This window comes from Primulina eburnea, chromosome 3 (assembly GCF_022965805.1).
Source record: "Primulina eburnea isolate SZY01 chromosome 3, ASM2296580v1, whole genome shotgun sequence".
Lineage (NCBI taxonomy): Eukaryota > Viridiplantae > Streptophyta > Magnoliopsida > Lamiales > Gesneriaceae > Primulina > Primulina eburnea.
The window spans coordinates 52,283,199-52,306,864 of NC_133103.1; the positions used below are offsets into that span (position 1 = coordinate 52,283,199).

At 36.7% G+C, this 23,666-nt stretch overlaps 2 protein-coding genes across 3 annotated transcripts; both read left to right on the top strand.

The window, feature by feature from the left end:
• The first annotated feature begins 5,133 nt into the window (after positions 1 to 5,133).
• Positions 5,134 to 22,713, top strand: LOC140828572 (early light-induced protein 1, chloroplastic-like). 2 transcript variants are annotated; one of them, XM_073191511.1, is made up of 4 exons: positions 5,134 to 5,403; positions 21,891 to 21,997; positions 22,147 to 22,239; positions 22,328 to 22,713. In XM_073191511.1, the coding sequence occupies exons 1-4, from the start codon at positions 5,361 to 5,363 to the stop codon at positions 22,670 to 22,672; spliced, it is 588 nt and encodes a 195-aa protein (XP_073047612.1). In that variant the 5' UTR covers positions 5,134 to 5,360; the 3' UTR covers positions 22,673 to 22,713. The 2 variants fall into 2 exon arrangements, with proteins under 2 accessions (XP_073047612.1, XP_073047614.1); XM_073191513.1 differs by lacking the exon at positions 5,134 to 5,403 and having other exon boundaries at positions 21,782 to 21,997; positions 22,328 to 22,706.
• LOC140828573 (early light-induced protein 2, chloroplastic-like) lies at positions 5,297 to 6,245 on the top strand. The gene is made up of 3 exons (XM_073191514.1): positions 5,297 to 5,506; positions 5,666 to 5,758; positions 5,847 to 6,245. Exons 1-3 carry the CDS (start codon positions 5,477 to 5,479, stop codon positions 6,189 to 6,191), a joined length of 468 nt encoding a protein of 155 aa, XP_073047615.1. The 5' UTR covers positions 5,297 to 5,476; the 3' UTR covers positions 6,192 to 6,245.
• Positions 22,714 to 23,666: the final 953 nt, after the last annotated feature.

Sequence of the window (23,666 nt, forward strand, 5' to 3'; positions counted from 1 at the left end):
TGATGATTTTGCCATGAATAATCTTACCCTTACCCATGGCTTTACCTTTAGCGTTCTCATCGAAAGTGATTGTGGCCCCTTGAAATTCACAACTTCTGACAAGAGATGTTTGTTTCTGTAATATGTCTTGAGCATCCGCTGTCTAAAAACCATGTTGATTTTTCCAAGTTTTTCTTCTTTAGTTCCTGAAATTTTGAGATAAGAAATTGGTACCCTTTTTATTTGGGTCCTGAATTAATTAGACCCTTAGGAATCCACACTTGAATTATCCTTGCGGATTTTTTGTGACGTGTTCCAGGGTAACCATGATTGGATAAATAATCTGGTGGTGAATGCAATATATGTTGTTTGAGCATTTGGTTATTGTCATTCAATCTATACCTCTTTTGAACTGGTCGCCAATTTTTTTGAACTGGTCGCCAATTTTTTTTGTGACGTGTTATTCAATCTATACCTCATTCAATCTATACCTCTTTTGAACTGGTCGCCAATTTTTTTTGTGACGTGTTAGGTATGGTTTTGAGTGATATCTAGTTGAGCAATCGTAACCGGTTGAGTTTGGCCTGGGTTTGCCCCAATATCGTTTGGATTTGTCACTCTGAACATAACCCAAACCACGTCGCCTCCCATTATTCTCAAGATTCATATTTTGAATACCTTGATCTTCAGGATTATCATGTTCATATACCGAGCTAGATCTGACAAATTTAATTGATCTTAAACTGTCTTTCTCTAGTAACGGTTGAGTTGAAGCTTCTGAGGTGCTGCAATCATTGATGTTGTAACCCAGCCCAGTTCTGTCTCCGGCTGGTTTCTGCATCTCATGCATCCTATTAAGAGAAGCAGAGGACTTGTTTCAAGTATTGACGGTATTCATTAACTGTTTGTTTTCTTTTAGTGTAGCATGGAAAAATCTTCATAAATCATCATTCTCAGCCGCTAGCAGACTTAACTTAACTTTCAAACTTTCAACCTCTTTGTACTGCGAACAGTTAAAGAGAGTTAACTTGTTTTTTAAGTCTTGTTTTTCTGCTACAGCTTCATTGAATTTCATAGATAGTCCTTTGAACTCATTTACCATGTCGTGTAGTGCTGTAACAAGATCTTCTCGTGTAAATTCTTCAGAGTTAAAGTCAAATACCATTTCATCTGTGTATTCTTGATATTCCTTGGCCATGAGACACTCGACTGTCTCGTCTTCGCTTTCACTTGAATATGCCTCAGAAGAGGATTTTTCTGACTCGGTTTCAGTCCATTTGCCTTTGTCTTCTTCTGCAATCAGAACTCGCTGATTCTTTTTCTTGACGAATTTCTTGTTGTCTTTGAACCGTCTTCTATTCTCCTGTTTCTTTTCATCCTTCTTTGGCCTGTTGCATTCTGCAATAAAGTGTCCCTCCTTTCCAAAGTCAAAACAACCTTGACCATCCTCAGTATGGTCCTTTTTAAAATAAGGTTTATTCATTTGAGATTGATTTTTGCGCATGAATTTGCTGAATTTCTTAACAAAAAGAGACATGGCTTGATTGCTTAGTTGCTCAGCTGGTTTCTTACTTGTAAACTTTTCAACCGGAAGAGTCACTGTAGCAGCTGCCAAAGCCTTTGTTTGTTGAGTTGCGGATGGCTTTTTTTCAGTTCGTATTCCAAGCTCAAATTCATAGGCTTTAAGATCAGCAAATAGATCATGGAGTTCCAGTTTGTTCAGATCTTTGGATTCGACCATTGCTATGGTCTTCAGATCCCATTCTCTGAGAAGAGCTCGCATGACCTTCAAAGCGATTTCTTTGTTGGAGTACTCTTTTCCAAGTGAGATGAGCCCGATGATAATGCTGCTAAACCGCTCATCAAATTCGGCAAGAGTTTCTCCTGGCTTCATCTTTGCATTATCGAATTTTTGGATAGCCACGGTCAGTTTTTTTCTTTGGTCTGATCATTGCCTTCACACAGTTGAGTAAGTTTTTCTCATATCTCCTTTGCAATGGTACAGATCTTGATTTTGGCGAACATGTTCTTATCCAGAGTCTTATAGAGAATATCTTTTGCAACGTTGTCCAGGTTTGCTTTCTTTTTATCCTCAGCTGTCCATTCAGATCTATGTTTCTCTATCATTTGAGGAGCACCTTCGGTTGTGCCAACAGCTGTTTTTACTTTCATGATCTTCATTGGTCCATCGGTAATTACTAACCACATATCGTCATCATGTGCTGCTAGATGTGCCTGCATGCGAATTTTCCAATCATCATAGTCTTCCTTGGAGAACATAAGAACTTTGTTGAAAGATGCCATGATTATTTGAATGATGTCAATGTTTAGAGAAAACCCCGCTCTGATACCACTTGTTAGGATCTGGAAAGAGTTTAGAGGGGGGGTGAATGAACTCTTTCAAATTTTATTGTTTTTGAATTTTTGCTATCAACCGTTTTTAGGCGGTTGAAAAATATTTTCTCAAACGGTGGAAAACTTGAACTACTGGTTGTGTGGAAAACAGTTCAGAGTTTCCAATGACCAATAAAATTAGTGACACCCTTAACAACAATAAGTCACTACAACAAAAACGCCAAACGACAACGGATAAAATCCGTTGTCGTAGCCCATTTAAAACTGTTGTAACTGAGGGTGTTGTTGAAAGTGTCTTCAACGATAACGATTTTAAACCGTTGTCTTTTCTATCAACGACAACGGTTTTAAAAAACCGTTGTCTTTTGAGTGTGGTTGAATGCATATTTTGTTGCAGTGAGTGACTGAGAAATATTTAAGCATGCAAGAAATAGATGACAACGGATTTTATGGATGTTTGGAGATTGAATACTCCTACGTCACCCCTTCTTCCTTTGTTAGGAAAGATTTCACTAAAAGACTTTGACTTTACAAAATGTTTATAACAGCCCGATCCAACCAGGACTTATCACATTGCCTGTATTGAAACTCTTAGTGATCACTTTTTACTTCTGGATATTAAGAACCCTTAGTTCTCCAGACACCACAAATTTTAATCAAATAACCACCAGGTTACTGATATGAAACAGTAGTTTGTTTGAGTAGCACGAAAAGATCCTTGGATGATCAAGTATGTTTCTGTTGAACTGCGTGCAGAGAGAGCGAAGATGAATATTGACTATGATTGCACTCTAAGATTTCTTTTGAAGGCAATCTCAATAATCTTTGTATGGCTTATATAGTTTGCTTGCATCCCTCTCTGTTGATATAGCCAAATTGACTTAACGGTCGGAAAGGACAGTTAACGTAAACCTGAGCTTCTGAATCAGATGAGTCGCTTTCATCTTTATGAGCAATAAATGTTCGCATTTAATCTTCCTTTAGCTCAACATAAATCTGAAGCTCTTTCCTTGAGGATTTCCTCTTAAGGCAACTGTTCTTTTAGCATCAGAATACGAAGTCTATCTCTGAGCTTCCTTTCTGGGATAGAGAGTTAAATGCATATCATTCTTGGAATTGATGTGCAATCGTTGACTTCAAGAAGTTTTGAATGCATTTAACCGGTCAGATAATGTCTTTTAGCAATAAGTGATTCTCTTACATGAATCGGTTCACTTTTGCCGTAATCTAAAGAATCAGCGGTTGAGAAACCTGTAGGTTTTTGCCGGTTGAGCTTATTAGGATTTCAGCAGCGGTTGATTTTGATTTGTCATACACCAAAATTCGTGAAACGCTGGTTTCATTTCTTAACACTCACTCCCGACCAGAGTTCAAGGTCACTTAATCACCAGTATGGGTTACGATGCCTACTGAAAAATGATATGACATGGGCATTTGTTAGAGGACAAGGTATGGGCAGTCGTCAGAGGACAGGGCGCGAGCGTATATCAAATAAGGAACAGTGTACATGCACTATAATCGAGGTCGTTTTCTCCCCTAAAAATACCGAGTTTGTAAATGGCGAGACTCTTGTGGGAGAGTTTTTTTATGGGCATGTTTTTTTCCATTATGGTGTTGATGAAGTGTTCTGATGTGTAAAGAATAATGTAAATTTAAATAATATAGTGATATTTTATGGGGAAATTGTTTAATTAAATATTTTTTGTTCTGAAACTCTAATGTTTTTCTTTTATTATTATTATTATTATTATTATTATTATGGTTAGTTCTAAATCTATAAAAATATTTTTTTTCCCTAATGCACTTTCAGTTCTTTGACATTATTATATATTATTTGTATTCTAATATAAGTTTCATAAAAAAATCATTAAATTTACAAGGATTAAAATATAATAAAATTGAGGATGAAATTTTTCAGAAAATTATACATATATAAATACATAAATAAATACAAGTATATTGGCAGGATTGTACCAAAATTTAAACTTTAATTGAAGTAGAGCTTATAATTATTCTTTTATGTTTGGCTTTTATGTTTGGCAAAGAGTAGGTATCTTGTGAGACGGTCTCACGAATCTCTATCTGTGAGATGTGTCAACCCTACCGATATTCACAATAAAAAGTAATAATCTTAGCATAAAAAGTAATAATTTTTCATGTATGACGTAAATAAGATATACGTCTCACAAAATACGACCTGTGAGACCGTCTCACATAAGTTTTTTCTGTTGGCAAAACTTATATGTTGTGTATTAGCATTTCTATCAAGTGTGCAATCTAAAAGTTAAGTAATCAAAGCTCGTGCAGCAATTTGGTCTAATTGTTGATATAACGTCAAATACTTCAGCATATTTTGTCACCACACAAACAGACCGCACCAGCAGGTTCTTATGTCAAATCAACATTTTTTGATCTCACATGAGCATTTTTCGGTGATAGATTAGCACTCTAACAAAGTAATATATACTAAAAGCAAAAAAAAAAAATCAGAGTTAACAAACCAAAACCAATTTTTGAATACTTAGCGAAACAAAACCCAAAATAAGACAAGTTTAGTTCAAGATTAAAAAAATTATTTTCCGTTAATTTTTTAGTGGGAAACGAACAAGAATCAATACAAGTACTCTATCAAAAGCTTTTATGTTTTTGGATGCATATTTTGCTCCTAGAATCATTGAGTGATACTAGAGATTCGTGTGATACACACACACATACCTCGACCGACCTTTTGATAATATCCTCACATTAATTTATTAATTAAATGTCCTAGCTAGAAAGAAAGCTGTCCGGTGCCTATGAATCCATCTTTCATACGATGTTGTACAGATTATAAGCCATTTACGTGGAAAAAGAAAGACCCACTATTTCTGTCCACAAAACCTCTATAAATAAACCCCACACTTCATGCACTCCATCATATTCAACCTAATTGCGACTTTTGTTCTTTTATCTCGAATACTGATCATCAACAGCTAAGCTAATTTACTTGTTCTTCATTCTCAGACAAGCTTTTGTTCACGCACAATATGGCAGCTGCAGCAACAGGGATGCAAATGATCTGTGGAGCTGGTTTCAATTCAAGAATTGCTTGTCTGAACCAGTTTGCTCCTTTAAGATCAAGCGTGCCACTTTTAAGAGGGATATGAAGTTCAGAGTTCGAAGCACGGCTGAGGTATGTGTTTATATATATATATATAAATATATATATATATATATATATATATATATATATATATATATATATATATATATATATATACATAGTATATGTGAAGTTTATATATAGTTTGCTACTTAAATATTAACAGTACGTAAAATACTGATTTAACAGGATGGTGGTGATGTTGTTGATGAGAAAGAAAAAGCAGCAATTCCAATTCCACCACAATTGTTCTCGACCCCTCCTCCCCGGCCGCAACCTGAGGTAGTTCAGATCTTTTTTGTTTTAATCTTGTAATAATTGATTTAGTACATTTATATAATCACATGTCGTGGTCTCAATTTCCATTCAGGAGAGCACAAATATTACAGATATCATGGCCTTCGATGGGCCTGGCCCGGAGAGGATCAACGGCCGTCTAGCCATGATCGGATTCGTGGCAGCCATTGCGGTTGAATTCACCAGAGGACAAGGTATCTTTTCGCAGATACAAAACGGAGGGATCCTTTGGTTTGTCGGGACAACTGTTGTGCTATCTGTGGCATCACTTGTTCCGTTATTTAAAGGCGTGAGCGCCGATTCGAGGTCCAAGGGATTGTTGACATCCGATGCTGAGCTTTGGAATGGAAGGCTTGCAATGGTAGGATTGATAGCTCTGGCCTACACCGAGTACCTCAAGGGAGGAACTCTTGTGTGAAAATAGTTTTTTTTAATGGTCTTTTGGGTTCGATGATGTGTAAAAACTAATGTAAAAATATAGTGATATTTCATCGTTTGAATGTATTACTTTTCTTTATCAACTTCTAAATCTATAATTATTTACTCTGAAATGCAGGTAAACTCTATATTTTAATTGTGAAATTGTAACTTTTGGTCATGTTTGTACACTTGATGTAACAAGTATGAAAACAATCTATAAATTATCATTCAAATGTAAATGGCCCTCACTTTTAAAATTGCATATTAATCGAATTTTATTTCTCATTTATTCTCGTTTGTAGTTAAAAATGTCAAAACGGGTCGACCTTCCATTAAACAAGACAAAGTCTTGTGGGATGGAAAAATCGCAATCCAACTCAACTCAAATTGAGTTGCAGGTCAAACATGTCAACATTGTCAATTCATTTTAAAAAAAAAAAAACTTAAAAAATATCATAACAAAAAAAAAGAGTTAACAGTTTAGTACTCTTAATATCTAATCTCAATATTCCTTGTAAACTATCTCAAATATTTAATGAAATTCTTTTGTATATAGCTACCAAATGATATATTAAAAAACATTAGTAAAAAATAATCTAAATATGAGTGATGATAACGGTGAAAAACTCTAAAAGATAATTTAAATATAATTTTTGTATATTTTTGAAATTGTATAGTTTTTAATAAAATGTTTGCAAATTTAATTAATGTTATGTGATTTTCTGTGTACAGTTGGTTTTGATGCATCGATCTCACAAATATAATTAGAGCTCATGTTTTTACCTAAAATTGAAGGTATTTACTATTTTTTTTATAAAAAGAATTGAGGGGACGAAATTTTTCTTAGCTTTTATGACTCTTTATTTAATTAGTTGTATACTTATTTATATATTAAAAAAATTATTATCTTTTACAAAAACATAACTTATCTAAATATTAGTGGTTAAAAAGGTAAATAATTTTCCATTTCAATCTTTCATAATTTATTTAAATTTTGTGTCAAATTAATTTAAAATTTAAAATAAACTATATTGATGTCCTGGAAAAGGCTAGGGTTATTCTTGGACTTGAGCGAACATAGAAAAATTAAAAAAGCCAAATTTTAATTTGCTTCTAAGAGTAGAATATGGGTACAATTTAGTTAGGGCCTTTTTGCTGGGACAGAATCCTCTATCTTGATCAGAGTTCTCTCGCTTGGAGATGATCCTCTAGCCCGGCTAGAGTCCTCTCGCCCATCCAGGCTCCTATTGTGATACCCTTGTCCCACATCTTAAAAATGAAATATTTAAAATGAGTTTATGATGGCTTACAATGGACTTTTATAGCAACTTGAGTTAATCATTTTCGTAAAGCGAAGACGAATACGAAGTAGTTGCTATAGCGGCTCATTGTGCAGTCACGCAGGCGCGAACCCAGGCTCGGGGCGTGACAGAATGATATCAGAGCCGATAACTGGCATGGAACATCGGGAAATAAGTGCTATGCAGGGCAAAGTGCTACGTGCATGGGAGCCACCTCTTGAACCTGCGGGGCAAAGTGCTACATGACGGGAGCCACCTCTTGAACCTGTAGGAGCCACCTCTAAATTCTCGGCTCTGGTGGATCGAGGGGTCAGGCCGCAACGAGGTCGTCGCATTCTGAAAGAGGGGTGATTGTGATACCCTTGTCCCACATCTTAAAAATGAAAGATTTAAAATGAGTTTATGATGGCTTACAATGGACTTCTATAGCAATTTGGGTTAATCATTTTCGTAAAACGAAGACGAATACGAAGTAGTTGCTATAGGGGTCCATTGTGCAGTCACGCAGGCGCGGGCTCGGGACGTGACACCTATAGACCTACCAAGTCCTCTCGTCATGTCATGGTCCTCTCTTCCGGACATGATTCTCTCGCCTGGATAGGGTCCTATAGCCTGGCCAGGGTCTCTCGTCTGTCCAGGGTCCTATAGCCTGACCAGGGTCCTCTCGTCAGTCTAGGGTCCATTCGCTTGGCCGATGACCTCTAGTCCGGCCAGGGTTCTCTCGTCTGATCAGGGTCCTCTAGCTCGGCCAGGGTCATCTCGCCCGGTCAGGGTTCTCTAGCCCGGTCAGGTTCATCTCTCCCATCCAGGGCTCATGTCACACGACCAATGTCAATATCGCTCGACCAATGTCCTCACTGTTAGGATCGGGAAAGAGTTTAGAGGTGGGTGAATGAACTCTTTCAAATTTTATTGTTTTTGAATTTTTGCTATCAACCGTTTTTAGGCGGTTGGAAAATATTTTCTCAAACGGTTGAAAACTTGAACTACTGGTTGTGCGGAAAACAGTTCAGAGTTTTCAATGACCAATAAAATTAGTGACACCCTTAACAACAATAAGTGACTGAGAAATATTTAAGCATGCAAGAAATAGATGACAACGGATTTTATGAATGTTCGGAAATTGAATACTCCTACATCATCCCTTCTTCCTTTGTTAGATGGATTCCACTCAAAGACTTTGACTTTACAAAATGTTTGTAACAGCCCAATCCAACCAGGACTTATCACACTGCCTGTATTGGAACTCTTAGTGATCACTTTACACTTCTGGATATTAAGAACCATTAGTTCTCCAGACACCACAAATTTTAATCAAATAACCACCAGGTTACTGATATGAAACAGTAGTTTGTTTGAGTAGCACGAAAAGATCCTTGGATGATCAAGTATGTTTCTGTTGAACTGCATGCAGAGAGAGCGAAGATGAATATTAACTATGATTGCGCTCTAAGATTTCTTTTGAAGGCAAGCTCAATAATCTTTGTGTGGCTTCTATAGTTTAGCTTGCATCCCTCTCTGTTGATATAGCCAAATGACTTAACGGTCGGAAAAGAAAGTTAACGTAAACCTGAGCTTCTGAATCAGATGAGTCGCTTTCATCTTTATGAGCAATAAATGTTCGCATTTAATCTTCCTTTTTGCCATCATAAATCTGAAGCTCTTTCCTTGAGTATTTCCTCTTAAGGCAACTGTTCTTTTAGCATCAGAATTCGAAGTCTATCTCTGAGCTTCCTTTCTGGGATAGAGTTAAATGCATATCATTCTTGGAATTGATGTGCAATCGTTTACTTCAAGAAGTTTTGAATGCATTTAACCGGTCAGATAATGTCTTTTAGCAATAAGTGATTCTCTTAAATGAATCGGTTCACTTTTGCCGTAATCTAAAGAATCAGCGGTTGAGAAACCTGTAGGTTTTTGCCGGTTGAGCTTATAAGGATTCCAGCCGCGGTTGATTTTGATTTGTCATACACCAAAATTCGTGAAACGCTGGTTTCATTTCTTAACAATTTCCGCATTTTTGGTGTTGACAAAACTGGGCCGTAAGTTTGTTTATCAGAGTGAAGAACCAAGGAACCAAAAATTGTATTAGTAAGAACCAAAGAACTAGAAATTGTATTAATAAGAACCAAGGAGCCATAAATTGTATTATTTTACTATTTCTTAAGTCCTGAACTCTATTCCCTGGCTTTAGCCTTGTCTTCATTTTTCTTCAGGACTGCTAATTCTTCTTGAATTTTCTTTTCCTGCTCTCTTTCCCCCTTTTTGACATCACCATGAACAAGAAATTCCATAATTTCTGTAAGTTGAGCACCTTGGGCGTCCATTCGTTGTTCAATACGAGTGATTTGTGCCGAAATACCAAGGCACATATTGATATGAACCGTATGATGATGATCCTGTCGGTGGGAAGTTCTTGTGGTCATGGCATCAAAGTCTGTAGACATGGTACTTTTGATAGAGTGGAAGTCCTCTTTCAGATCAAACTGTTTGTGATGTAGAGCAAGGATAGACTGATCTATATTTGCAAGGCGGTTCAGAAGTTCTTGTTTGAAGTTTTCTTCGACAAATTCTTCCTTCTCAGATGCTGCTTGTTCAGCAAGTAGGTTGGCCTTGAAGGCAATTAATTTAGAGGAAGTTGCTTTGTCAGCAGATGGAGTAGATTCAGTCTCATGAGGTTCCGTCGTAATAGTCTCAATAAATTGATCAATGTCCTCATTTGAGACAAAAGAGTTTGAACCGATGACCTTTGGTTCCTCTGGTTTTGCGATTTGATTATTGGGTGAGGAAAGCATTGATGAGATGGGTATCACAGCTTCCTGCACTTCCTTTGGAGAAGATGTGAGCTGCTCTTGTAATACGTTCGGGGTATCATCCGTAATAGGATCTTGTGAAAAGATCAATGGCTCTTGAAATGGTTTAGCCGCATCAAAATCAGAAAGAAACTGCTCTGCCTCAACAACTGAAAGAGTTGGAGCTTTGTTTGAATCATCAGGAGGCTGTGAAGCAGATGCGCCATTGTCAGAAAGCGGTGGAAAACAACTAGGAGAGCCTAAACATCCCGACAGCATTGGTGTTCGGCACTTGGAGGGTCCTCCATCATGAGTTTTTCAAAGGGTGGGTGAGCTGTTGCTTCATGAGTTGGTTGATTGGTTTCAAGAAGAACTTCAGCTGAGAAGGCTTTAGCATTCGCATCGGATGAATGGTCTTGACCAGCGAAGGAGGCTTGTAGTTGTTCCGATCGTGGAGTATCCTGAATAAAATCTAGCTTCTTCTGAGCTGTTGTGGTGGGTTCTGGTGAAGAGGGTTTAGAGCTAGTGCTAGGAATAGACGAAGAGGACTTCTGAGTGGCAATGGGTTGAACTAGTTCTGAGCTGATATCGTCATTAATATCCATCATAGAGTCAAATTTACTCTTTTCAGCAATAGCTAGAAGATTGAGCTCCTGTCGCATGTGAGCGACTGACATAGCCATGGAAAAAACGTCCATTTCAAGTTGAGATATGACTGCATAATCATCCTTGGCTGTAGGACATGTAGAATCAAAATTTTTCCTTTTCAATTGTATCATGATTCGAAGAGTACTTTCTTTCATTTGAATCTCCAGAAAGTCGCGTCTTTGAAGAGCGGTTTGAATGTCTGTCGTTTCGGCCCATTTCAAAATGGATCGTTCAAGCTTGGCAGCTGCCTGTATCTTCCCGGTCTGGAGGAGCGAATCAAAAGTGACAGCAGTGCGATATTGAACCCATTTATCAAACATCTTTATTTTTGTCTGAACATCCTCATTGACACGCTGACTTGTGAGGATGATGGCCGTATGAACTGCATTGTTTTGTGGTGGATTATCAATCATCACTTGTTTGCCCTTATCCGAGGAGAGAATAATATGAACTCCTGAATAGGAGGATTGGATATCTGTTTCTGTAATTTGAATTCCTTTCAACTTGGTGACAGATACTGCAGGGATAGGGGCAGGAATGAGCGGTGCAGAAATATGCTTGACCAGCTTGATCTTTGTTGGTTGTGCGGTTCTTCTTTTCTTGAAAACCTGAGCAAATGGAACATCATCTTTGGACTCATCATCAGAGCTTGTTTGTAAAACCAGTTTTCTTTTGGCTTCTTTGGGAGTAGAGACACTCTGTTTCTTTTGTTTCACAAACTCAACACCAGTTTCTGTTTTGACAGGGACGTATTCTTCATTTGTCGGTTTGTTTTTCTGAATGAATTTGTCAACTGATACCCAAGAAAACAGTTTGGTTTTTCCAACCTCAATCATGTCAACCGGTTGGACTCCTGCTTTGATCAACATGTGGCATATTTGAACCGCGAAGCCGTGAGATTGATTGTCTTTCTTAATCATGGCTACTAGTATTTTGAAAAGAATATCAGACCAGTTGATCCCTAAATTGGAGGAGATGGTGGCCATAACAGGGAATCTCTCCATAGTAATTTTATCATATGCACCAACTTTGGCAAGAATTCCTTTTGCCACAATATCAGCCAACAATCGAAATTCGATCTTTAAATCTCGCTTCTGGCATGTTGGGTAAGAGATAGGAGAATCAGTGAGTGAGAAGTTTCTTTGCCAAATATCAGTATTACCATCTGGCAGTGTAGAGAAGTCAGTGATGCCAGCCGTTCGTAAGCTAAACAATTCAGCAAACACTCTCTCGGTGAAGATGAAGTTTTTGTTTTGAACAGAACAAAGAATTTCTTCGTTCTTCATGTGAGCAGAATCAAAGAATTTTTTCAGTAATGTATCGGAGTAGTTGTAGCTGCAGCCCAGAAATGTTCGAAGCCCAGATTCTTCGAGTGAGCGGAACATAGCCTTCATAGACTTGTTGGGCATCGTAAAGATGGATGGGAAGTTGATGGCTACTGTATTCTGTGCAATGGAGGCAGTCATTTGTTTTGAATTTGCAAAGAATTTTTTTTGCTTGTTCCTGCAGAGTGAGCTTAGATGAGATAACACAGTGAGAACGATGATGTGGATGAAGGTATGTATGTCCGGTTCAAGAATGCACTAGTTAGTCCATGTGGAGGACTATTAGTGGAGGATTTTTCTAAAATATTTCAAAATTTGGACGGCGGTAAAATGAGTATTTTCAAATTTGAAGGAGAAAAACGTCACTTCACACAGAAGCAGTCGAAGAGTTTGAGTGCTTTTTACGAAAATGACGTGGATGTATTATGTCCACAGAATTTGAACCGGATCATTGATGTGATTAGGTAGGGACCGGTTAAAGAAGATAATAATTATTCTTAACCATTGTTCTCCCTAAATACGTGCATGAATGACAATGAACCGTCAGTTGCTTATTATAGAATGCTTCACATTTCCCACCGCAGTCATGATGACATAGACTTTTGGCGCTTGATTTTTATCTATAAATACAAGCAACGATGTTAGCAATAAAATCAAATAAGAGAGATGCAGAGAGATAACAGCCCGGACTTAGCCGAAGAATTCATGAATGCTGTGGTGGCTTCTCGTAAAAGAGCTATTGAGGATCGAGTGATGAAGAAAACGCTAGCCATGTGGACAAAAGTCCAAAGACTCCAGTCCATCCTTGAGGGCGGACTCGCTGCTTCCTCCAGAGAAATGGCGGCACTGGGAAGATATCGGTGATGTCTTCGCGTGGCTGATAATGTTGGTGTCTTTTCTGACGATGGTATTTATCTTCTCATGCTGTTCAAGGAGAGGAGTGCTCTGAGAAGGATAGCCATCTCAGAGGAGTTTTCACGTATTTCCATCGGAGGGCTGAGCAGCTGGTTTTCATCCTGGAGGTTGTACGTAGATAGGGAGATTAAGAGTGTACGCCTCCGCGTCTGTTGATGTACTGCCCCCGCCTCTAATTATGTACTGCCCCCGCCTCGTATAATAAGATAATTTTCTTTAAAATTATTGACTGTTTCTTGCCTTTTTCTTTTATTTCCTGCAAAATTAAACTGAGCATACACAAGAAATAATCATATCATGATAAGTCTATCAAACCAAGCATGTTACGAAAATAAGAGAACTTAGCCTCAGGTAGTGGTTTTGTGAAAATATCGGCTGTTTGTTGATCAGTATGAACATATGCAAGCCGTATTTCTTTCTTCATGACATGTTCTTGGATGAAATGGTGTCTGATATCGATATGCTTTGTCCGAGAGTGCATGACAGGGTTGTATGTTATGGCTATATAGCGCTTGTGTTGTCGCAGAATATGGGAGATTCAGCAGCTTGGATTCCATAGTCTTTTAACTGTTGTTGTATCCATAGCATCTGAGCACAACAACTTCCGGCTGCTAAGTATTCTGCTTCAGCGGTTGATGTTGCGATTGACGTTTGTGTCTTGCTGGCTCATGAAATAAGTCTTTCACCCAAGAATTGGCATGAACCACTTGTGCTTTTTCGATCGATTTTGCATCCAGCTTAATCTGCATCTTAGTAACCTACAAGATTAAAACTTGAATCTTTGGGATACCAAAGACCCACATTGGCAGTTCCTTTCAAATATTTGAGTATACGTTTAGAGGCAGTAAAATGAGATTGCATGGGTTTAGCTTGAAACCGTGCACATAAACATACGGCAAACATAATATCAGGTCGACTTGCGGTTAAGTATAGTAAGGACCCAATTAGTCCTCTGTACATTTTTTCAACCACCGAAATTCCCCCTTCATCTTTATCTAATTTGATTGATGAACTCATTGGAGTGCTAGCTTGAGAGCAATTTTCCATGCCAAATTTCTTTATCATATCTCGTGTATATTTGGCTTGATTAATGAAGATACAGTTTTCAGACTGCTTGACTTGCAGCCCTAAAAAATAGTTTATTTCGCCCATCATACTCATTTTCAAATTGTTCCTACATCATCTTAGAGAATCTTTCACATAACTTAGGATTTGTTGATCCAAAAATATATCGTCCACATAAATTTGAACAAAAAGTGAATGATCATTTCTAGAGAATTTAAATAGAGTTTTATCAATTGTACCAATAGAGATTCCATGCTCGAGCAGAAATTTGGTTAGTGTGTCATACCATGCTCTCGGAGCTTGCTTGAGTTGATATAGAGATTTATCCAGTTTGTAAACGTGATCAGGAAATGCATGATTAACGAAATCGGGTGGTTGTTCTACATAAACTTCCTCATTTAAAAATCCATTCAGAAAGGCAGATTTAACATCCATTTGATATACTTTGAAGTCCTTAAATGCTGCAAAAGCTAGAAATATTCTAATGGCTTCTAATCTGGCAACAGGGGCAAAAGATTCATCAAAGTCTATTCCTTCCTCCTGTCTATATCCCTGAGCCACTAGACGAGCCTTATTTCTGATGATTAAACCACTTTCATTCATTTTGTTTCAGTAAACCCATCTAGTTCCAATTATGTGAGCATCATTAGGTCGAGATACTAAGTGCCATACTTTGTTCCTTTCAAACTGATTAAGTTCTTCTTGCATAGCCTCTATCCAGTTTGTGTCTAGCAAGGCATCATCAATTTTCTTGGGTTCTATTTGAGAAACGAAAGCAGCCTGCATAAATTCATTTATCATCTGATTTCTAGTTCTAAGAGGAGCAGTAGGGTTACCAATGACCAGCTCGAGTGGATGATCCTTGTTCCACCGGAGACAAGGTCCATATGGATTTGGCTCGGTTGGTTGATTGATGTCATTTTCTTGTTATGGTGCCTCTTCTTCCATTTGTATGTTCTGCGGTTGATAATTGTTTTCTGGTTCATTTGTCTGCTGATTTTGTTCTTGACCGGTTGGGTTTTCTTTGGAGATGGTTTCACCTGTTCTTCTTAGGTCTATCTCATCATCATCATTGCTAGCTTCAAGGTTAGCAGCTTCAAAATTATTTATCAGATCATGCATGCTACTGTTGCTATTATCATGACATATATATGATTCATCGAACACAACATGTATGGATTCTTCGACAGTGGGAGTTTTTTTATTATACACTCTGTATGCTTTACTCACTGCTGAGTATCCCAGAAAGATGCCATTTTCAGCCTTTACATCAAATGCAGTGAGATGTGTTTTGCCATTTATATGAATAAAACACTTACAGACAAATATGCGAAAGTACCCCACTTCTGGCAATTTGCCGGTCCATACTTCATATGGAGTCTTTTCATGATATTCATTAATCATAGACCGATTCTGAGTGTAACAAGCTGTGTTGATGGCTTCAGCCCAAAATCGTTGTGAGATACCAAATTCAGCCAACATGGTTCTAGCTGCTTCCTTCAGTGTGCGGTTCCTTCTTTCTGCTACTACATTTTGTTGTGGCGATCTTGCAGCTGATAACTCGTGTTTAATGCTATGATCTTCAAGGTAGGATGAAAGGTATTTGTTCAGAAATTCAGTTCCTCTGTCACTCCTGATTCTGTCAATTCCTTCCCTTTTCTCATTTTGAAGCCTCTTAAGCAGCTTAATTAGTTGATCGGCAGTTTGATCTTTGGAGCTTAGGAATAATACCCATGTGAATCTGGAGAAGTCGTCAATAACTACAAGAGTGTATTTCTTTCTCCCTAAGCTCATCACCGGAATAGGTCCAAACAGGTCCATATGAAGGAGTTCCAAACATCTTGCTGAAGAGTTTCTTCCCTTGCTTTTGAAAGTTGATCGAACTTGTTTTCTTAGCTGACAAGCATTGCATACTTTATCTTTGGCAAAGTGAACATTAGGCAGTCCAGATACCAGCTTAAGCTTACTAATAGTAGCAATGGATTTGAAATTTAGATGATTGAGCCTTTTATGCCATAGCCAATTTTTATTACCATTTAGAGCAATGAAGCAAGTAGATGCATTTAAACATTCATCATTCCATTCTACTCTATAGGTATTTTGACTTCGATAACCAGTCAACACAATGGTGCCTGCATTAGTTTTAACCATGCATTTGTCTTTATGAAATTCAACCGTATACCCATTGTCACACAGTTGACTTATACTGATCAGGTTATAACATAAATTTTCTACCAAGAGAACATCTTTTATGATGATTTTGCCATGAATAATCTTACCCTTACCCATGGCTTTACCTTTAGCGTTCTCATCGAAAGTGATTGTGGCCCCTTGAAATTCACAACTTCTGACAAGAGATGTTTGTTTCTGTAATATGTCTTGAGCATCCGCTGTCTAAAAACCATGTTGATTTTTCCAAGTTTTTCTTCTTTAGTTCCTGAAATTTTGAGATAAGAAATTGGTACCCTTTTTATTTGGGTCCTGAATTAATTAGACCCTTAGGAATCCACACTTGAATTATCCTTGCGGATTTTTTGTGACGTGTTCCAGGGTAACCATGATTGGATAAATAATCTGGTGGTGAATGCAATATATGTTGTTTGAGCATTTGGTTATTGTCATTCAATCTATACCTCTTTTGAACTGGTCGCCAATTTTTTTGAACTGGTCGCCAATTTTTTTTGTGACGTGTTATTCAATCTATACCTCATTCAATCTATACCTCTTTTGAACTGGTCGCCAATTTTTTTTGTGACGTGTTAGGTATGGTTTTGAGTGATATCTAGTTGAGCAATCGTAACCGGTTGAGTTTGGCCTGGGTTTGCCCCAATATCGTTTGGATTTGTCACTCTGAACATAACCCAAACCACGTCGCCTCCCATTATTCTCAAGATTCATATTTTGAATACCTTGATCTTCAGGCTTATCATGTTCATATACCGAGCTAGATCTGACAAATTTAATTGATCTTAAACTGTCTTTCTCTAGTAACGGTTGAGTTGAAGCTTCTGAGGTGCTGCAATCATTGATGTTGTAACCCAGCCCAGTTCTGTCTCCGGCTGGTTTCTGCATCTCATGCATCCTATTAAGAGAAGCAGAGGACTTGTTTCAAGTATTGACGGTATTCATTAACTGTTTGTTTTCTTTTAGTGTAGCATGGAAAAATCTTCATAAATCATCATTCTCAGCCGCTAGCAGACTTAACTTAACTTTCAAACTTTCAACCTCTTTGTACTGCGAACAGTTAAAGAGAGTTAACTTGTTTTTTAAGTCTTGTTTTTCTGCTACAGCTTCATTGAATTTCATAGATAGTCCTTTGAACTCATTTACCATGTCGTGTAGTGCTGTAACAAGATCTTCTCGTGTAAATTCTTCAGAGTTAAAGTCAAATACCATTTCATCTGTGTATTCTTGATATTCCTTGGCCATGAGACACTCGACTGTCTCGTCTTCGCTTTCACTTGAATATGCCTCAGAAGAGGATTTTTCTGACTCGGTTTCAGTCCATTTGCCTTTGTCTTCTTCTGCAATCAGAACTCGCTGATTCTTTTTCTTGACGAATTTCTTGTTGTCTTTGAACCGTCTTCTATTCTCCTGTTTCTTTTCATCCTTCTTTGGCCTGTTGCATTCTGCAATAAAGTGTCCCTCCTTTCCAAAGTCAAAACAACCTTGACCATCCTCAGTATGGTCCTTTTTAAAATAAGGTTTATTCATTTGAGATTGATTTTTGCGCATGAATTTGCTGAATTTCTTAACAAAAAGAGACATGGCTTGATTGCTTAGTTGCTCAGCTGGTTTCTTACTTGTAAACTTTTCAACCGGAAGAGTCACTGTAGCAGCTGCCAAAGCCTTTGTTTGTTGAGTTGCGGATGGCTTTTTTTCAGTTCGTATTCCAAGCTCAAATTCATAGGCTTTAAGATCAGCAAATAGATCATGGAGTTCCAGTTTGTTCAGATCTTTGGATTCGACCATTGCTATGGTCTTCAGATCCCATTCTCTGAGAAGAGCTCGCATGACCTTCAAAGCGATTTCTTTGTTGGAGTACTCTTTTCCAAGTGAGATGAGCCCGATGATAATGCTGCTAAACCGCTCATCAAATTCGGCAAGAGTTTCTCCTGGCTTCATCTTTGCATTATCGAATTTTTGGATAGCCACGGTCAGTTTTTTTCTTTGGTCTGATCATTGCCTTCACACAGTTGAGTAAGTTTTTCTCATATCTCCTTTGCAATGGTACAGATCTTGATTTTGGCGAACATGTTCTTATCCAGAGTCTTATAGAGAATATCTTTTGCAACGTTGTCCAGGTTTGCTTTCTTTTTATCCTCAGCTGTCCATTCAGATCTATGTTTCTCTATCATTTGAGGAGCACCTTCGGTTGTGCCAACAGCTGTTTTTACTTTCATGATCTTCATTGGTCCATCGGTAATTACTAACCACATATCGTCATCATGTGCTGCTAGATGTGCCTGCATGCGAATTTTCCAATCATCATAGTCTTCCTTGGAGAACATAAGAACTTTGTTGAAAGATGCCATGATTATTTGAATGATGTCAATGTTTAGAGAAAACCCCGCTCTGATACCACTTGTTAGGATCTGGAAAGAGTTTAGAGGGGGGGTGAATGAACTCTTTCAAATTTTATTGTTTTTGAATTTTTGCTATCAACCGTTTTTAGGCAGTTGAAAAATATTTTCTCAAACGGTGGAAAACTTGAACTACTGGTTGTGTGGAAAACAGTTCAGAGTTTCCAATGACCAATAAAATTAGTGACACCCTTAACAACAATAAGTCACTACAACAAAAACGCCAAACGACAACGGATAAAATCCGTTGTCGTAGCCCATTTAAAACTGTTGTAACTGAGGGTGTTGTTGAAAGTGTCTTCAACGATAACGATTTTAAACCGTTGTCTTTTCTATCAACGACAACGGTTTTAAAAAACCGTTGTCTTTTGAGTGTGGTTGAATGCATATTTTGTTGCAGTGAGTGACTGAGAAATATTTAAGCATGCAAGAAATAGATGACAATGGATTTTATGGATGTTTGGAGATTGAATACTCCTACGTCACCCCTTCTTCCTTTGTTAGGAAGGATTCCACTAAAAGACTTTGACTTTACAAAATGTTTATAACAGCCCGATCCAACCAGGACTTATCACATTGCCTGTATTGAAACTCTTAGTGATCACTTTTTACTTTTGGATATTAAGAACCCTTAGTTCTCCAGACACCACAAATTTTAATCAAATAACCACCAGGTTACTGATATGAAACAGTAGTTTGTTTGAGTAGCACGAAAAGATCCTTGGATGATCAAGTATGTTTCTGTTGAACTGCGTGCAGAGAGAGCGAAGATGAATATTGACTATGATTGCACTCTAAGATTTCTTTTGAAGGCAATCTCAATAATCTTTGTATGGCTTATATAGTTTGCTTGCATCCCTCTCTGTTGATATAGCCAAATTGACTTAACGGTCGGAAAGGACAGTTAACGTAAACCTGAGCTTCTGAATCAGATGAGTCGCTTTCATCTTTATGAGCAATAAATGTTCGCATTTAATCTTCCTTTAGCTCAACATAAATCTGAAGCTCTTTCCTTGAGGATTTCCTCTTAAGGCAACTGTTCTTTTAGCATCAGAATACGAAGTCTATCTCTGAGCTTCCTTTCTGGGATAGAGAGTTAAATGCATATCATTCTTGGAATTGATGTGCAATCGATGACTTCAAGAAGTTTTGAATGCATTTAACCGGTCAGATAATGTCTTTTAGCAATAAGTGATTCTCTTACATGAATCGGTTCACTTTTGCCGTAATCTAAAGAATCAGCGGTTGAGAAACCTGTAGGTTTTTGCCGGTTGAGCTTATTAGGATTTCAGCCGCGGTTGATTTTGATTTGTCATACACCAAAATTCGTGAAACGCTGGTTTCATTTCTTAACACTCACTCCCGACCAGAGTTCAAGGTCACTTAATCACCAGTATGGGTTACGATGCCTACTGAAAAATGATATGACATGGGCATTTGTTAGAGGACAAGGTATGGGCAGTCGTCAGAGGACAGGGCGCGAGCGTATATCAAATAAGGAACAGTGTACATGCACTATAATCGAGGTCGTTTTCTCCCCTAAAAATACCGAGTTTGTAAATGGCGAGACTCTTGTGGGAGAGTTTTTTTATGGGCATGTTTTTTTCCATTATGGTGTTGATGAAGTGTTCTGATGTGTAAAGAATAATGTAAATTTAAATAATATAGTGATATTTTATGGGGAAATTGTTTAATTAAATATTTTTTGTTCTGAAACTCTAATGTTTTTCTTTTATTATTATTATTATTATTATTATTATTATGGTTAGTTCTAAATCTATAAAAATATTTTTTTTCCCTAATGCACTTTCAGTTCTTTGACATTATTATATATTATTTGTATTCTAATATAAGTTTCATAAAAAAATCATTAAATTTACAAGGATTAAAATTTAATAAAATTGAGGATGAAATTTTTCAGAAAATTATACATATATAAATACATAAATAAATACAAGTATATTGGCAGGATTGTACCAAAATTTAAACTTTAATTGAAGTAGAGCTTATAATTATTCTTTTATGTTTGGCTTTTATGTTTGGCAAAGAGTAGGTATCTTGTGAGACGGTCTCACGAATCTCTATCTGTGAAATGTGTCAACCCTACCGATATTCACAATAAAAAGTAATAATCTTAGCATAAAAAGTAATAATTTTTCATGTATGACGTAAATAAGATATCCGTCTCACAAAATACTTATGTGAGACCGTCTCACATAAGTTTTTACTGTTGGCAAAACTTATATGTTGTGTATTAGCATTTCTATCAAGTGTGCAATCTAAAAGTTAAGTAATCAAAGCTCGTGCAGCAATTTGGTCTAATTGTTGATATAACGTCAAATACTTCAGCATATTTTGTCACCACACAAACAGACCGCACCAGCAGGTTCTTATGTCAAATCAACATTTTTTGATCTCACATGAGCATTTTTCGGTGATAGATTAGCACTCTAACAAAGTAATATATACTAAAAGCTAAAAAAAAAAATCAGAGTTAACAAACCAAAACCAATTTTTGAATACTTAGCGAAACAAAACCCAAAATAAGACAAGTTTAGTTCAAGATTAAAAAAATTATTTTCCGTTAATTTTTTAGTTGGAAACGAACAAGAATCAATACAAGTACTCTATCAAAAGCTTTTATGTTTTTGGATGCATATTTTGCTCCTAGAATCATTGAGTAATACTAGAGATTCGTGTGATACACACACACATACCTCGACCGACCATTTTGATAATATCCTCACATTAATTTATTAATTAAATGTCCTAGCTAGAAAGAAAGCTGTCCGGTGCCTATGAATCCATCTTTCATACGATGTTGTACAGATTATAAGCCATTTACGTGGAAAAAGAAAGACCCACTATTTCTGTCCACAAAACCTCTATAAATAAACCCCACACTTCATGCACTCCATCATATTCAACCTAATTGCGACTTTTGTTCTTTTATCTCGAATACTGATCATCAACAGCTAAGCTAATTTACTTGTCTTCATTCTCAGACAAGCTTTTGTTCACGCACAATATGGCAGCTGCAGCAACAGGGATGCAAATGATCTGTGGAGCTGGTTTCAATTCAAGAATTGCTTGTCTGAACCAGTTTGCTCCTTTAAGATCAAGCGTGCCACTTTTTAAGAGGGATATGAAGTTCAGAGTTCGAAGCACGGCTGAGGTATGTGTTTATATATATATATATATATATATATATATATATATATATATATATATATATATATATATATATACATACATAGTATATGTGAAGTTTATATATAGTTTGCTACTTAAATATTAACAGTACGTAAAATACTGATTTAACAGGATGGTGGTGATGTTGTTGATGAGAAAGAAAAAGCAGCAATTCCAATTCCACCACAATTGTTCTCGACCCCTCCTCCCCGGCCGCAACCTGAGGTAGTTCAGATCTTTTTTGTTTTAATCTTGTAATAATTGATTTAGTACATTTATATAATCACATGTCGTGGTCTCAATTTCCATTCAGGAGAGCACAAATATTACAGATATCATGGCCTTCGATGGGCCTGGCCCGGAGAGGATCAACGGCCGTCTAGCCATGATCGGATTCGTGGCAGCCATTGCGGTTGAATTCACCAGAGGACAAGGTATCTTTTCGCAGATACAAAACGGAGGGATCCTTTGGTTTGTCGGGACAACTGTTGTGCTATCTGTGGCATCACTTGTTCCGTTATTTAAAGGCGTGAGCGCCGATTCGAGGTCCAAGGGATTGTTGACATCCGATGCTGAGCTTTGGAATGGAAGGCTTGCAATGGTAGGATTGATAGCTCTGGCCTACACCGAGTACCTCAAGGGAGGAACTCTTGTGTGAAAATAGTTTTTTTTAATGGTCTTTTGGGTTCGATGATGTGTAAAAACTAATGTAAAAATATAGTGATATTTCATCGTTTGAATGTATTACTTTTCTTTATCAACTTCTAAATCTATAATTATTTACTCTGAAATGCAGGTAAACTCTATATTTTAATTGTGAAATTGTAACTTTTGGTCATGTTTGTACACTTGATGTAACAAGTATGAAAACAATCTATAAATTATCATTCAAATGTAAATGGCCCTCACTTTTAAAATTGCATATTAATCGAATTTTATTTCTCATTTATTCTCGTTTGTAGTTAAAAATGTCAAAACGGGTCGACCTTCCATTAAACAAGACAAAGTCTTGTGGGATGGAAAAATCGCAATCCAACTCAACTCAAATTGAGTTGCAGGTCAAACATGTCAACATTGTCAATTCATTTTAAAAAAAAAAAAACTTAAAAAATATCATAACAAAAAAAAAGAGTTAACAGTTTAGTACTCTTAATATCTAATCTCAATATTCCTTGTAAACTATCTCAAATATTTAATGAAATTCTTTTGTATATAGCTACCAAATGATATATTAAAAAACATTAGTAAAAAATAATCTAAATATGAGTGATGATAACGGTGAAAAACTCTAAAAGATAATTTAAATATAATTTTTGTATATTTTTGAAATTGTATAGTTTTTAATAAAATGTTTGCAAATTTAATTAATGTTATGTGATTTTCTGTGTACAGTTGGTTTTGATGCATCGATCTCACAAATATAATTAGAGCTCATGTTTTTACCTAAAATTGAAGGTATTTACTATTTTTTTTATAAAAAGAATTGAGGGGACGAAATTTTTCTTAGCTTTTATGACTCTTTATTTAATTAGTTGTATACTTATTTATATATTAAAAAAATTATTATCTTTTACAAAAACATAACTTATCTAAATATTAGTGGTTAAAAAGGTAAATAATTTTCCATTTCAATCTTTCATAATTTATTTAAA